Source organism: Paracoccidioides lutzii (assembly GCF_000150705.2).
Source record: "Paracoccidioides lutzii Pb01 unplaced genomic scaffold supercont2.8, whole genome shotgun sequence".
NCBI classification, from domain to species: Eukaryota; Fungi; Ascomycota; class Eurotiomycetes; order Onygenales; family Ajellomycetaceae; genus Paracoccidioides; species Paracoccidioides lutzii.
Genome location: NW_015440954.1, coordinates 303,484 through 316,418, shown reverse-complemented (window position 1 = coordinate 316,418; position 12,935 = coordinate 303,484). Strand labels below are relative to the sequence as shown.

General features: G+C 47.2%; 4 protein-coding genes and 1 non-coding gene across 5 annotated transcripts in view; 2 read left to right on the top strand and 3 right to left on the bottom strand.

Annotated features, from left to right (window-relative positions):
* Window positions 1-1,757: 1,757 nt before the first annotated feature.
* PAAG_03056 (spermatogenesis-associated protein) lies at window positions 1,758-4,629 on the bottom strand (the record flags this gene model as incomplete). Its single annotated transcript, XM_015844833.1, has 4 exons — window positions 1,758-2,650; window positions 2,723-4,237; window positions 4,359-4,452; window positions 4,528-4,629. 4 exons carry the CDS (start codon window positions 4,627-4,629, stop codon window positions 1,758-1,760), a joined length of 2,604 nt encoding a protein of 867 aa, XP_015702039.1.
* Window positions 4,630-5,235: 606 nt separating this feature from the next.
* PAAG_11685 lies at window positions 5,236-5,347 on the bottom strand. The gene has a single exon (XR_001551848.1). It is a non-coding gene; the product is annotated as a 5S ribosomal RNA (ribosomal RNA).
* Window positions 5,348-5,592: 245 nt separating this feature from the next.
* Window positions 5,593-6,984, bottom strand: PAAG_03055 (WD repeat-containing protein; the record flags this gene model as incomplete). The annotated part of the gene is made up of 4 exons (XM_015844832.1): window positions 5,593-5,844; window positions 5,923-6,588; window positions 6,706-6,871; window positions 6,944-6,984. 4 exons carry the CDS (start codon window positions 6,982-6,984, stop codon window positions 5,593-5,595), a joined length of 1,125 nt encoding a protein of 374 aa, XP_015702038.1.
* A 559-nt stretch (window positions 6,985-7,543) lies between these two features.
* PAAG_03054 (hypothetical protein) lies at window positions 7,544-9,760 on the top strand (the record flags this gene model as incomplete). The annotated part of the gene is made up of 5 exons (XM_015844831.1): window positions 7,544-7,566; window positions 7,647-7,682; window positions 7,745-7,988; window positions 8,265-8,927; window positions 9,014-9,760. 5 exons carry the CDS (start codon window positions 7,544-7,546, stop codon window positions 9,758-9,760), a joined length of 1,713 nt encoding a protein of 570 aa, XP_015702037.1.
* Window positions 9,761-12,253: 2,493 nt separating this feature from the next.
* PAAG_11684 (hypothetical protein) overlaps window positions 12,254-12,935 on the top strand; it is a gene marked incomplete at both ends in the record, with an annotated part of 846 nt that continues 164 nt past the window's right edge. The window contains 2 exons of the mRNA XM_015847284.1: window positions 12,254-12,310; window positions 12,342-12,918. Of these exons, the coding sequence (XP_015703073.1) occupies window positions 12,254-12,310; window positions 12,342-12,918 (634 nt within the window). The remainder of the gene's footprint in view (window positions 12,311-12,341; window positions 12,919-12,935) is intronic.

The following is a 12,935-nucleotide window of genomic DNA, read 5'->3' as shown; positions in this document are numbered from 1 at the left end:
ACACACACACACACACACACACACGCACACACTCACACACACACACACACACTCACACACACACACACACACACAAACAAACAAACAAACAAACGAGTTGCCCACTTCTTTCTTCCTCCCGACTCCCGGTACCTCGTTGCCTACTCGCCCCCCAGCAATTCCAACAACGGCGCCATCTTATATCATCTGGATGATCTCTTGATCTTCTCCCCTGGGCCGCAGATCTACATTTCAACCTTTCTCGCGAAACATGTCTTCCAACCCTCACCTGCTCGCCGCTAGTCCCAAAGCCCGATCCCTGGAACACATCGAGAAGGCAAAAAATGAAAAAGAAAATTCAAAGAAAAAATAAAAAATAAAATAAAATAAGGCGTCACCCGACCTCTAACTCAAATTCTTACAAACCTCACATCCATAGTTATTCCACATCAATCTCCACATCCACCCACGGCTGCTGTATGGCTGTGCATGGTCCGTTAAAGATTTCCCGTCCCTCCATTTCAAGCAACCACGTCACCCACCGCGGAGAGAAAGGCAAAAGTCAGATCCATTAGATCGGATCAGGAACGCGGGTTGCAAGTAATATTCCATCCATTCACCATTTCTATATCCCGTTTCCGTGGATAATTTCTATGTATGTATGTATGTGCTGGTGTTGAGGCGTCGATGCATTATTCAACGCATATCCGCATTTTTTTTTTGTCATATCCACATTTTGCAACACGTGGCTCCAGCCATCTAGCCGCCCTTTTTAATCTTCCATCCCTCCTATCAACAGTCTTCCTCTCTTCTTTGGCGGTTTTTTTTTTTTTTTTCGCGCCGTCTTTTTGGCTATTGCTATTCGTCCATTCAAAATTCGAATTGGGCTTTTTAATTTTGTTTTGCTCTGTGTTTTGTCCTTTTTCTGATTGTTGCCCGTTTCAAGCTTCTCTCCGCGTTTCATGTGACTTTTTCCTCTTTTCCCCCCATCTCGTTTCATGCAGGTGATCCAACCCTTCAATCAAAGCACGTCATCATCGTGGGCATGGTGGGCATGGCCCGTCCGTAGCTAACTCTGGCATAGTAAAGCAAAACTTTTTGGATTACGAATGAACCCGGCCCTTCATCTGGTCTCTGAAGTTACTTGTACGAATAATGGGAGGAATACTCATGTTGTAGGAATATACATTCAACTCCATGCTTTTCTTTTGCAGTGTTTCAAATAATAGCATTCCCCGCCCCCGGTTGATTTCTATTTAACTGCATGGACATTGATTGCATCCAGCACTTCCCTGCTTCTCTCTTTTTACATCATGTTTTAACATTCCTTGCCTATTTGTCGAAACATAAAACTATACATTCTCTCCTCTCCTCCTCTCTTCTACTTCGGCTCCGCTCCATTGGGTGGAGGGGCGGAGGGGGGGCGGCAGGGGAGGGAAGAGAACACCATCCACATATATACAAATCCCGAAACCCCGTTTTAAAGAATCCCTCAACGTGAAACGTAAATCAAGAAACAGGGCTTGTTTCCAACCTGCTCAGATCTCAAATGAAACCAGATATCTTACATGAAACATTGTGATATGCTTGTCATGTGCACCAGTCCTAAGGAAAACGTACATATCATGCTGCAAAATGTCACCAGTATCAACTCGTAAAAATGAAATGCCACAATCATACCCCGTTGCAACAATAAAAAAGAAACCATATACATTACAAAATGAATAAAAGTAGAACAGAAAAAAAAAAAAATACATTTTAAACTCTCTAAACCCCCATCACACATCAACAACCCGACACGTCCCCGCCTCACAAATAAGCAAATAATTCTTTCCAGGCCGTATGTCTCTCAGCAACGCATTCCGCCTCCGCAGCCACTGCGACTTTTCCACGCTAGCATCAACATCACCGCCACCACCAACACGCACATCGATGACTGAAACAGCAACTGCGGCCGTCGATGCAGCCGTCCCTGCCTCCACACGCAACTTCTGAATGACCAATTCTCGTGATGAGAGGATTGTTGATAATGGTAATGATGATGATGGAATTGGCGTTGGTGCAACAGCAACTCCATCATCAACCCCTTCCATCTTCGTGCCCTCTGCGACAGCTTCGCCTTCACCTCGACTCATGACTGAAGAGAGAGAAGCATCACCATCATCCTGACCGATAACTCCCACGATCCCGCGGACACCCATCTCCAGTCCAACGATAGCATCTAGCATGCCCACGAAGAGGAATGGGTGCTGCATGATCTCCACCGCGAAGGCGTTGACGGTTTCGCGGGCGAGGCGTTTGTAGCTTTTGGTGGTGGCTGTGGCGGCGTTGTTTTCCTTTACGTCTCCGGCATCGAGGAGGGCAGAGAGACGGAGGAGATTGCGGGCTATCACCCCGTTGGGGGATGGGGTTGCGGCGTCTGTGCCGGGTTTGAGGCGGAGGAGGGGGGGTGGGAGTGTTGGAGTGTTAGGGTTTGTTTGTGATGAGAAGTTGGAGGATGAGGGTGAGTAGAAGAGGGTTGAGGGGGTGGTGTAATAGCCTAATGAGGGTGGTAGGGTGGCGGTTTGAGTGGTTGTTTGGTCGGGATTTGTGCTCATGCTCGTGTTGGTGCTGGTGCTGGTGCTGGTGCTGGTGCTTGGAGCCACGGCGAGGAAGTGCTTGTTTAGGTATTCTAGTTTAAAAAGGGCGTTAGATGATCAATTCGACAAGAGGGTGGAGAATAAGAGTGTCGTATGTAACTTACGTTGTAATTGCTCTGCAAACTGTAGATGGCTATCATCAAATGTCGCTTCGTAGAGATTGATGAGTCCAGAAATAAGATATGCATAATCGTCAGCGAAACCCGGTGTATCCCCCCGCACACCACCACGGTATATACGCCAAAGTTGACCAGTCTGCTCGTCAAACAGGTTGTGTTTGATAAACCTAACTGCTTCCTCCGCGGCCCGTCTGAATTGGTACGCCTTATCCCTATCAAGATTTTCCAGAACAACACTACATTTGGCCAGCGCGCCAATAGCAAGTCCATTCCACGCGACGATAATCTTATCATCCAAGTCCGGACGGACCCGTTTGCTTTCTCGGTATTCACGCAGCTTCTCGCGGGATCTCTTGATGATCCGAACAACCTCATCCTCGCCCAATCCGAATTCCTTCGCAAGTTTGCTGGGAGTAACCTGGATACTAAGCACGTTTTGATTTATGAATTCATCATGCGGATCATTTATTCGCGCCACGTTGCCATCTGCCAGCACACCCCAATGGCGAGCGCAGACGTCCGCATCCCGTTGACCGAGAATCTGCTTCAGCTCTTTAAGTGTCCATACGTAAAAGGCCCCCTCCCTTTTCTCCGTGTCGTTGGGGCTGGGCCGACTGTCAGCGTCTTCCGATGAGTGAAAGCCGCCTGTTGGTGACAGCATCGGAGGACTGGTAATATATGTTGCGATGTCATACATGGCGCCCAACAGCTCCGGGTCGTATGCAGAGTCGAATGCATCCACATATACATCCAGCAGCTGGGCTTGGTCGTAAAGCATTTTCTCAAAATGAGGCAAACTCCAGTCTGCTGTGACGCTATACCGCGCAAACCCATGACCGATCTGGTCGTGAATGCCGCCCCGCGACATGGCGATAAGCGTTTTGACAGCTATTTCTATTGCACGACTACATTCCTCATATCCTACTATGTCAGCTACGGCACTAGGGTACCGGCTAAGGTGGACCAGGAAGCTCAAATTAACGGGAGTCGGAAATTTTGGCGCCTCTGAAAAACCCCCATTCACCGCGTCATAACGTGAAGCAAAATGCTGATATGCCTCTTCCAACAGTTCGATTTCTAAATCCTCCTCTGTTTCGACATCTGATTGTTTCGAATGGGTGCCTTCTTCGGCAAATTCCCGAAGCTGCTTCGTAATATCTTTTGCACTCTCGCGACATCTCAACTGCTGCGTGTGCCATACATCTCTTAACTTTTCCAAAATGTCGACAAAGGTAATTTGACCCTCTCCTCCAAGTGTTGGGAGTGCATTAGAATGTGGGCCAGGCCAGTACGAGCCCCCAAACACAGGTTCCAGATCAGGAGTGAGGAAGACGTTCAAAGGCCACCCACCAGAGCCTGTTGTTGCTTGTACATAATTCATATACACCTCATCAATATCTGGCCTCTCTTCTCGGTCTAGTTTTATAGGGATAAACGACTTGTTCAATATCGCTGCAATCTCGGGGGACATGAAAGACTCCTTTTCCATAACATGACACCCTATAAATACAGTTTAGTCGTGTCTCCGTAGCTAGCTGGGCATGAAAAAAAATATAAAAATAAAAAATAATAATAATAAAAAATAATGGTTACACACAGTGACATGCAGAATATCCAATACTTAAAAAAATGAGCCGGTTGAGCTTCTTGGCTAGGGCAATTGCTTCCGAATCCCACAACTGCCAGGCAACGGGGTTATTCATGTGGACAAGTACCTAGAATGGGGGCATTTTATCAGTACTCGATCAGAGCGCTTAGGATCTTATTTTCCAGAGGTGAATGATATATACATATGGTGATTTGCTCTGATAAAGGCGATTGACGAGCTCTGGGCCAGCCGATGCAGCTCCCTTCTCCGTCTGTGATGAATGCCTCTCCGATAATGAAGCCATGTCGACCGAGCCAAGTGCCCCGCAGTCGCATTCAAAGGAGAGTGTTCCAATCTCACAAAGTCAAATGTTAACGGATCGCAGGTATACTGTCGGTCATGGACAAAACTTCCGTCCCGAGTTTTAGGTACTTTTGATCTAGGACTCTCGTTAGTCGTTTAATTGCTGAAGCCATGGGGAACCTGGCGAAACAAGGCGCGGAAAGAGAGGGGATCAAACAAAGGTACTATAACTATCTTTACTTTACTGTTCATAACAGTGCCACCAAAGAGGGTGAATTGGGCTGGGGGGTGTTGTAGGTACGCAATACTCCAATCCTAGGTACATTAGATGAGGGAAGAATAAACATGGAGAGTGACGGGTGCTGACATCATGTGTCACGTGCTATTTAGGGCAACCCGAGCTGCCCCTGTGGGAACCAAGCTGGAACTCTATCCCAAGGATGATTGAAAGTTAGTAACGATTTGATTTTACTTAGATAATTTACAAAACTTAAATGGAATTAGGTTCTTTTAGCGCCTTGCAGACCCTATTGTTACAACTGGGTTTCTCTATTGAATCATCAATGGCAATTGAGGGACTAAGAAGAGGAAAAGGAAAAATAATAAAAACATACGAAAGCCCAGATTCGCTGGTGGTCACCCACCCAACTACTAACAGGCCGGTGAGTGGCTTGAGTACGGCTGAGCGGACGGGAAGCCCTATATTCCACTACGTTCGTATGTGATAGGAAGTAATAGTATAGGAGACAAAGGATTACCTTGACTGCAAGAGAGACAATATATCGACTTCAAGCCCATATATGTCCAAGTGTATATCATCAAATTCATAGCGATCGAGGGGGAAAATTATTCAGAAAATTAGAAACTGAAACGAATCAAATCTACTCTCAGTATTCGTATGTAAATATCCTGCTGTGATCGGGAATATTCTTCCCTCAACAAACACAAAAGGTATCTTCAACTCCTAATTATCGCCCATCAATTCAGCAAGTTCCCTCTCCTCCTCTTCCGTCAGCAAAGACTCGGAGGGATTTTCCACCTCGTTGTCTTCAGTTGAACTTTCTGCCTTTGCTTTGGCCTCCTGGAGCTGGGCTGGGTCCAATGACCACTGCCGTATCGTGGCATCAATACTGATGCTAACAATAGTTGAGTTAACTAACAAAAGGCCAGTAACTTCTTCGAAATGGCCCGAGTATGTATGGTGCAATTTTCCAGTCTTGAGCAGTCAGTCAGTTAAAAACAACTTCGCCATTCTGAAGGCCCAGAAAAAGAAAACGAGAGCAAGTCTACTAACCGCACAATTCCATACTCGCACTTCTTCATCCCTGCATGCGGTGACCACCCAACCCCCCCGTTCATGCACGACAACATCCTTCACAAAATCCGGATGTTCTAACACTATGTTCGGCTTCCACTTAGTTTCTCTGGTTAGACACTTGGCAGTTTTATCCGCGGACGCTGTCCACAGGTCGCCATCCGTATCGAAGAAAATTTTAAAAACGCCGGTTTTATGTTCCACTATTGGTTCTGAAAGCTTTTGCTCCTTCATCGGAGAGGATGCTTTGAAATAGCAGATGGCTGGATCACTTCCTGCGCTGAAGACAGTAACCTCTGACGGATCCTCTTCGGATACCAGGGGGTCAATGGCAAAGTCCTGTATTCCAAGAGCGTAGTATATGAAGCTATACAACCGCTTGCCGGTACGTATGCTCCAGATAATTATTTGAGTATCTGCCCCGCCGGATATCAGCAAATCATCACCGGGAACTCTAAGGGAAATTAGAGCCTTTACGAAGTCGGTGTGCCCCTCATATCTTTGTTTCGGTTCCCGCGTAGCTACGTCCCAGCTCCAGATAGTCTTGTCCCAGCAGCCAGCGTATATAGTTGTGCTATCAGGGGAAAGGCAGATGCTTGTTAGGGGTGCGGTTGGTCCTTTGTAAAGGGCGGTAGTTTTGCCTGACTTAAAAATCAAATAGATAACCATTAGGCTTTGAAATGTGATGGCGATTATAAAAAGGTATCCGTCTGCCATACCATACCATGTGTAAATTTTAGCTGGGGTTGTGTGCTAACCTACTTCAAGTTCCACTCTCCTTAGAAGGCCTGCACTCTCGGCGACATAGACAGAGCAACTGCTGGAGGGATCAGCAGCGATTGCTAGAAGTTTGCTATTGAGCTTGATCGGGTTTCCATTTAAGTTCTCTGACTTCTTGGCTTTGCGATGTGAGTCCTCCACGGCAGCGCTAGGGCAATCAGTATGTCGGCATGGTCACAACGGCATATATCTATTGTCTATGGCTGTAGAGGGTACTAACGTTGTACGAAAGAAATCATCTGGATGTGATGACACGGCCATGATTGTGTATATCCAGGGCATTAAAATCTTAAACTCAGCTTCGAAATGAACTGTATATCTATCTGCATATGTGAGGTGAAGCTCCTTGGCTGTCCCTCCTCCTTGTGAGAGCTTTGTTTGAACGCAGCTTGCCTAGAGCATCCAAGTTATTACTAATAATGCTCTGGCAGAGATATGATTCCAATTACAATCAGCGCTAGTCCATATCCGGCTAGAGCGGACTGCGCAACAGGGCTCTATCGCTTTCCCGTAGCGAGGCTCCTTTTCCACACCAAACAAGCTTGTGCTGGATTTTTCTCTTCATCCTCTTTTTCCTTCATCCTTCATCCTTAACACTCTCCTTTCTCAATCTCATCACGCTACTCTAACTGCACAACACCGTCTTCATCCTCCCTCTCTTGCTTCTTTTCCCTTCAAACACTGCATCTCCTCTTCTCTTCTTCCCGGCTCTGTTCCCTTCTGTTGGTCTGGTTGTTGTCGTTCTTGTTAATTCTCCCTTCTTCCAAATACAGTACCTTCCCCTGCTGTCGCGCGAATCCGCGCAGCAATCTTCTTCATTATGGATATGAACCACTTCATCGGGTTTGTAGCTCTCCATATCTCCTCTCTACCCATCCTTGTTGCTAGAATTTTGCAATCTTAAGACTAACTGAAGCCAACAGGCAGCGATTTAACTTGATATCGAAGAGTGATATACGGTTCGAGCGGCTCCTTGATCCCGTTGCAAATCCTTAGGCTCTGGAGCTGACTGGTGTCACAGCTACGTTGGTACTCTCCATGAAATAAACCCAGAGGACTCCACTATTGCCCTGGAAAATGTCATTTCACACGGCACGGAAGGCAGACGTGGCAATCCTGCTGAGGAAATCGCACCGTCTGCTAGTGTCTACGAATACATAGTCTTCCGCGGAAGCGATGTAAAGGATATCAGCGTTGCAGAAGAGCAAAAAGAAAACCAGCAATCCGAACCTCCTCAGGTGCCTAATGATCCTGCTATCCTTGGTGTAAGTCAAATGTTTGCCCGGCCAATCCCAACCGTGAATGTCCATCGCACCCTCTTCACTTGTCTAGTTCCACCCCTCCAATTGATCTTCTGATGAAATATTTTCGGATGTAAATCACAGACCTGTTCTGAAAGCGCAAAACCCAATGTGGATTCTTTCCGTTGCCTTCCTTCTGATCAAGATCTTATCTTTTATACTCTTTATGAACTCTTTTATGAATTTCTTATGCCTTCTGGTTTTATACAATTGGGCGTGGCTAATCAGCACCTTTGACAGAGTGGAATGCGGCCTGGACCTCCTCAAGGGCCTCCCCGTGGCCAGGCGAACCAGACTCAGTTTCAACCTCCTGGTCGTCAACCACCTCCTGGCTATCAGCAACCACCCTTTCCCGGTTACTATACTCCATACGGTCAGCGATTTGGCCCTCCTGGCTTTCCTCCTGGACCAGGCTTTCCAAACGCTCCTTATGGCGCTCCTCAAGGATGGTATCCTGGTCCAGGTCAAGGATTCCAGCAACCACCTGGCCATTTCCCACCACCACAGGTGCCTATAGGCACCCCTCAACAACAGCAGCAGGGACAGCAGGCGCAGCAGCAACGCCCTGGGGCTCCTCAGCCTCCCTCTTCTGCAAATGTGCCTAAACCTACCTCTGAACTACCAGTTGGCGACAAGATATCTAAGCCCACCGCACCCTCTACCTCTGCATCCGTTCCCCCATCAGAACAACTAAAAACCTCCGTTTCCGAACAAGCCACTCCAACTACTCTCCCACCGACATCACAGAAACAAGTCACAGCCCCTACAGCAGCACCTACTACGGCACCACCGTTGCCTTCTACGGCATCTGGTACTGCGTCCAAAGCGCCACCTCCTGGACCAAACGCCTCTGGGCCGATGAATGGAAGAGTTGTGCCTGCTATCCCTATACATAAACCACATGTTCCTTCTACAACCATAACCACAACCACAACCACAACCAATACATCTGGCACTGTCACCACGCAGACCCCAGTGCAAAATGCTAGACTACATCGGCGGCGATGCAAGATGCAACCCGGGCTGCTACTGCAGCTGTTGCTGCTGCAATGGCTAAGCTCCCCCAACCCCCAAGCCAAGTTTCACAGCCAACAGATAAAGCGGTTGAGGCCGTAACCAAGAAAGTCAGCGAGATGAAACCGCTTGACGGTGAAAAAGCTCCTCGCGGAACACAACAAAACACCCGTGGCGGTAGGGGTGGTCATCGTGGCAGCCATTACCACCCTCAGCCCAAAAAAGTCGAAGTACCCACCACCGACTATGATTTTGAATCTGCAAATGCCAAATTCAATAAGCAAGACCTTGTGAAGGAAGCGATTGCCTCCGGCGCACCGTTGGGAGAGTCTGAACATAAGGAAGTCAACGGCACAAGTCCCACCGAAAGCGCTGACAAGGCAAATGGAACCGGCGCCAATATTGCATATAACAAAGCCTCTTCGTTTTTCGATAACATTTCGAGCGAAAGCCGGGACCGCGAGGAAGGAATTCGGGGCAAAACCAGTGGTCGGGAATGGCGCGGAGAGGAAGAGAAGAAGAATATTGAGACATTTGGTCAAGGGAGTATTGATGGCGGTTACCGTAGCGGATACAGAGGACGTGGAAGAGGACGTGGGTCTGGCGCACCGCGAGGTGCCCGAGGATCGTACACTCGAAGTTATTCCGGTGGGCGCGGACGAGGTGGTTTCCGTGGCGGACGAGGGGCCCCGCAGGCTGCTGGAGTTTCAACTTCGTCTTGAGCTTACTTACCCATCCCGCTCACCCACTTTTTCCTCGTTCGCGATACTTTCACCCAATTTGATGTGCGATGAACGAAAACTCGATGGTTAGCTACCCTACTTACTATGAAGAGCTTTCTCATCCAAAATATTTTTGTTTTTATGTTTTCTTTTTAATCTCAATGGTCCTTTGTTTTATGCCAGTGATGTCGTAACGACCGCTGAAACTGTACTATTTTGGCGATGGAATTTGAGTTTCTGTCTTCGTGCATGCGTGTCTTGTTCTTTTGCTCACGGGCTAATATCTGGCGTTGGACCACTCCATCCGTTAATCCTCTTCCTCGTCTGTTTCTCTCTTTTCCTTTCTTTATTTCTCAATCAGGGCAAATGCACGTATTTGTGGGGCGCTTTACAACTACTGCTTAATGGCGTGGCGTAGCGTGTGCGGGTGGTTTGCAAAAATATTTGACGAAGAATAATTTGTATTTATTTTCCTTTGCGCGTTCGTTGTTTGGGGGGGCGGGAGGTGGGGGGGTTAGGATGGGACCACATTCGGTACTACGGGGACGGAATTTGGTGCTGCTGCTATTTCTCTCTTCTGCTGTACTTTTGTCTTTTTTTTTCCTTTATGCCACATGAAACCTTTTCGATATTTTCCCCATGCTTTTGTTTCTTTTGCTATTCCTCTTTTCCCATACCATTACCCCTGAGGGCATATTGCCCCGTTTGCCGCACGTTAATCGTGTTGATTCCCCTGGCACCCGGTTTTCTGTTCTCAATGGTAACTCATGCGCTTTCTCTTCTCCCATTTAGCTTTTGTTCTTCATACTCTTACCTATCTTGCGAGCTGATATGGGGATATGTTTCTCTGGATCTGGGAAGCCGTTACACGGAAATCTGTGCCTTGTTCCGTGTTTTCCCTGATTCTCTGTTCGCCAATGCCAGAATTGAATGGCGCTTGGGGGTGAGGGATCACTTCATATGAAAATTTTGGCACATGTTTTCTGTCTATGTGTGTCCTGTTTTTGTGCTTTTTTAGGCTTGTCCATGAGGGGTTGGAGAGGGGGAATATGGGTTAATCTGGCGAACTTAAAAAAAAGATATAACGTAGCATACACACAGCCTATATTTTAACACAAAAAAGAACCAAAATCGGGAGTCTGCGAAATCATGACGATAGATGATAAAATGACAATTGAAAAGACTTGGAAAAATTCGCCTCGTATGAGGCTTTCGACTTCTCAACAAGCATGCTTTTCTTTTGCCCTTAGTTTTAATGCTCATGCCTTTTTTTTTGCAGGGCCATAATCCAAAGCTAAGTTTGCCAAGTGTACAGTGCCTGGTGCCTGCGATGGAGCCACTTTCACGTGCAAGGAGTGTTTTGTTTGGATCTTGCTCTCATCGCCTTTAAAAGAGTCTCAGCGGACGGTTCCATTGTATGTGCCGTACATACATGATATGTAGCACTCAACTGCAGCTTTATAACTGGAACTATAGATATCCTTTGAACTCCTCAGATCATAGACTAGTAAAATATCAAAGCATTTCTCAATTCTTGAATCTGTGTTGGTTATGTATGTGGATCATGTGAAGAGAGGACGGGCATATGCATGTTGACTAAGCTGCGCCTGCAGGGTAATTCTGACAAGCCGCGGTTCAACGGGGCAAAAAATGCGCTTCTAAACAACCCGCTGTTGCGCATCTGCAACAACCTGCCAGTGTCGGATGCCAGATGCCAGATGCCAGATGCCAGATTTTTTATCCTTTTGTCAACTTCCCGGCAGCCCTGTTTTAGTCAGCTAAGTAACTCAGATATCAAAACAAAGAATAGCTTATTGTCCAAGGTTTAATTAAATGTGGGCAATATATCAAATCTCTCCTCCCATAACCCTCCCTCCCTCCCACCCAACCAACACCCCGGTCTATATAGATATTTATACGATCTTTATGCCACATTGATCATCTGTTTACTCTTTTCTGTCGCGTCTCTTTAACCAATTACATTTCTAAACTCTCCCTCCACGTTCTCCCGGATAGAGGCCGGGTGGTTCCCCCATGTCGGACTCAGTCGGCAAGTGTTCCCTGTTTCCCACCTGTTTGAAGAGGAAATATCCAACAATGTCACAAGAGAATGTCACTTTTTTTGTTTTATTTATTTATTCAAGAGGACTTCCACTGCTCCCTTTCTCTACTTACAGAAGAAAATCATTTCATTGGTTAATTATTTCTCCTCCTGGCTTTTCTTACTTCTCTAGACCGTGTGTTCGTCCATGCGCTCAATACCGTGAAGCGCATACCCCGAACGGGGTCGGCCAGACCACCCCTACCTGAACGTCTAAGGCTTTATGGCTTATACAAGCAGAGCATGGGTACGAAATCTTTTATATTTTGTTCCATTCCTCTCTCCCTCCCGTCCATTCCACTTTTCTCGTCCATTTACATGGAGTTCGTGTGAACGTGGGAAGCTGATGCGGAATATTCAATCGTGATTTAGAGGGTGATGTAGAAGGGGTCATGGATCGGCCTGACGATGATGGAGCAAATCTCCAGGCTGAGAGGGAGAAATGGTACGTGCATCTTCCCGTTTTCAATTATTTATAAGAGTAAATGCGTGTACACCTACCACCAAAGAACTACAGCTAACAAATATACCGTTGAACCGACTAGGGACGCCTGGTACGCGCAGCGCCATCTATCCCGCACTGAGGCGAAACGGCAATACATCACCACCTTACTAGACACGATGAATAAATACGCCTCCTCGTCACCGGAAGCGCGCGAGCTCATATCTGAACTGGAGTTTGTCTGGGATCAGATAAAATCAAACTCCCTCTCCTCCTCCCCTACCAGCCCCGTGCACAGCTCCAACCTGCCACTGCACCAATCATCACACATACCCCACTCCAGGTCAAACTATGGCTCTCAATATGGGAGCATTGGAGGGCAGATATCTCGGGTTGAAGCGGAAGAATTGGGTAGCCCGGTACACGGGCGGGATCCAAGGTTGAGAGTACTTACTCCTGTTAGTCAGCCAGATGTTTATATGCCCAGAACTAGGCAAAATTACAAAACAGTGACTGGAGAGGAGGGACAGGAGGTTGAGGAGGAAGAGGAGGAAGAGGAGGATGACGACGACGACGAGGACGACGACGAAGAGGATTTCCAGGAGGCGCGAAATAGTCCTTACGAAGACGAT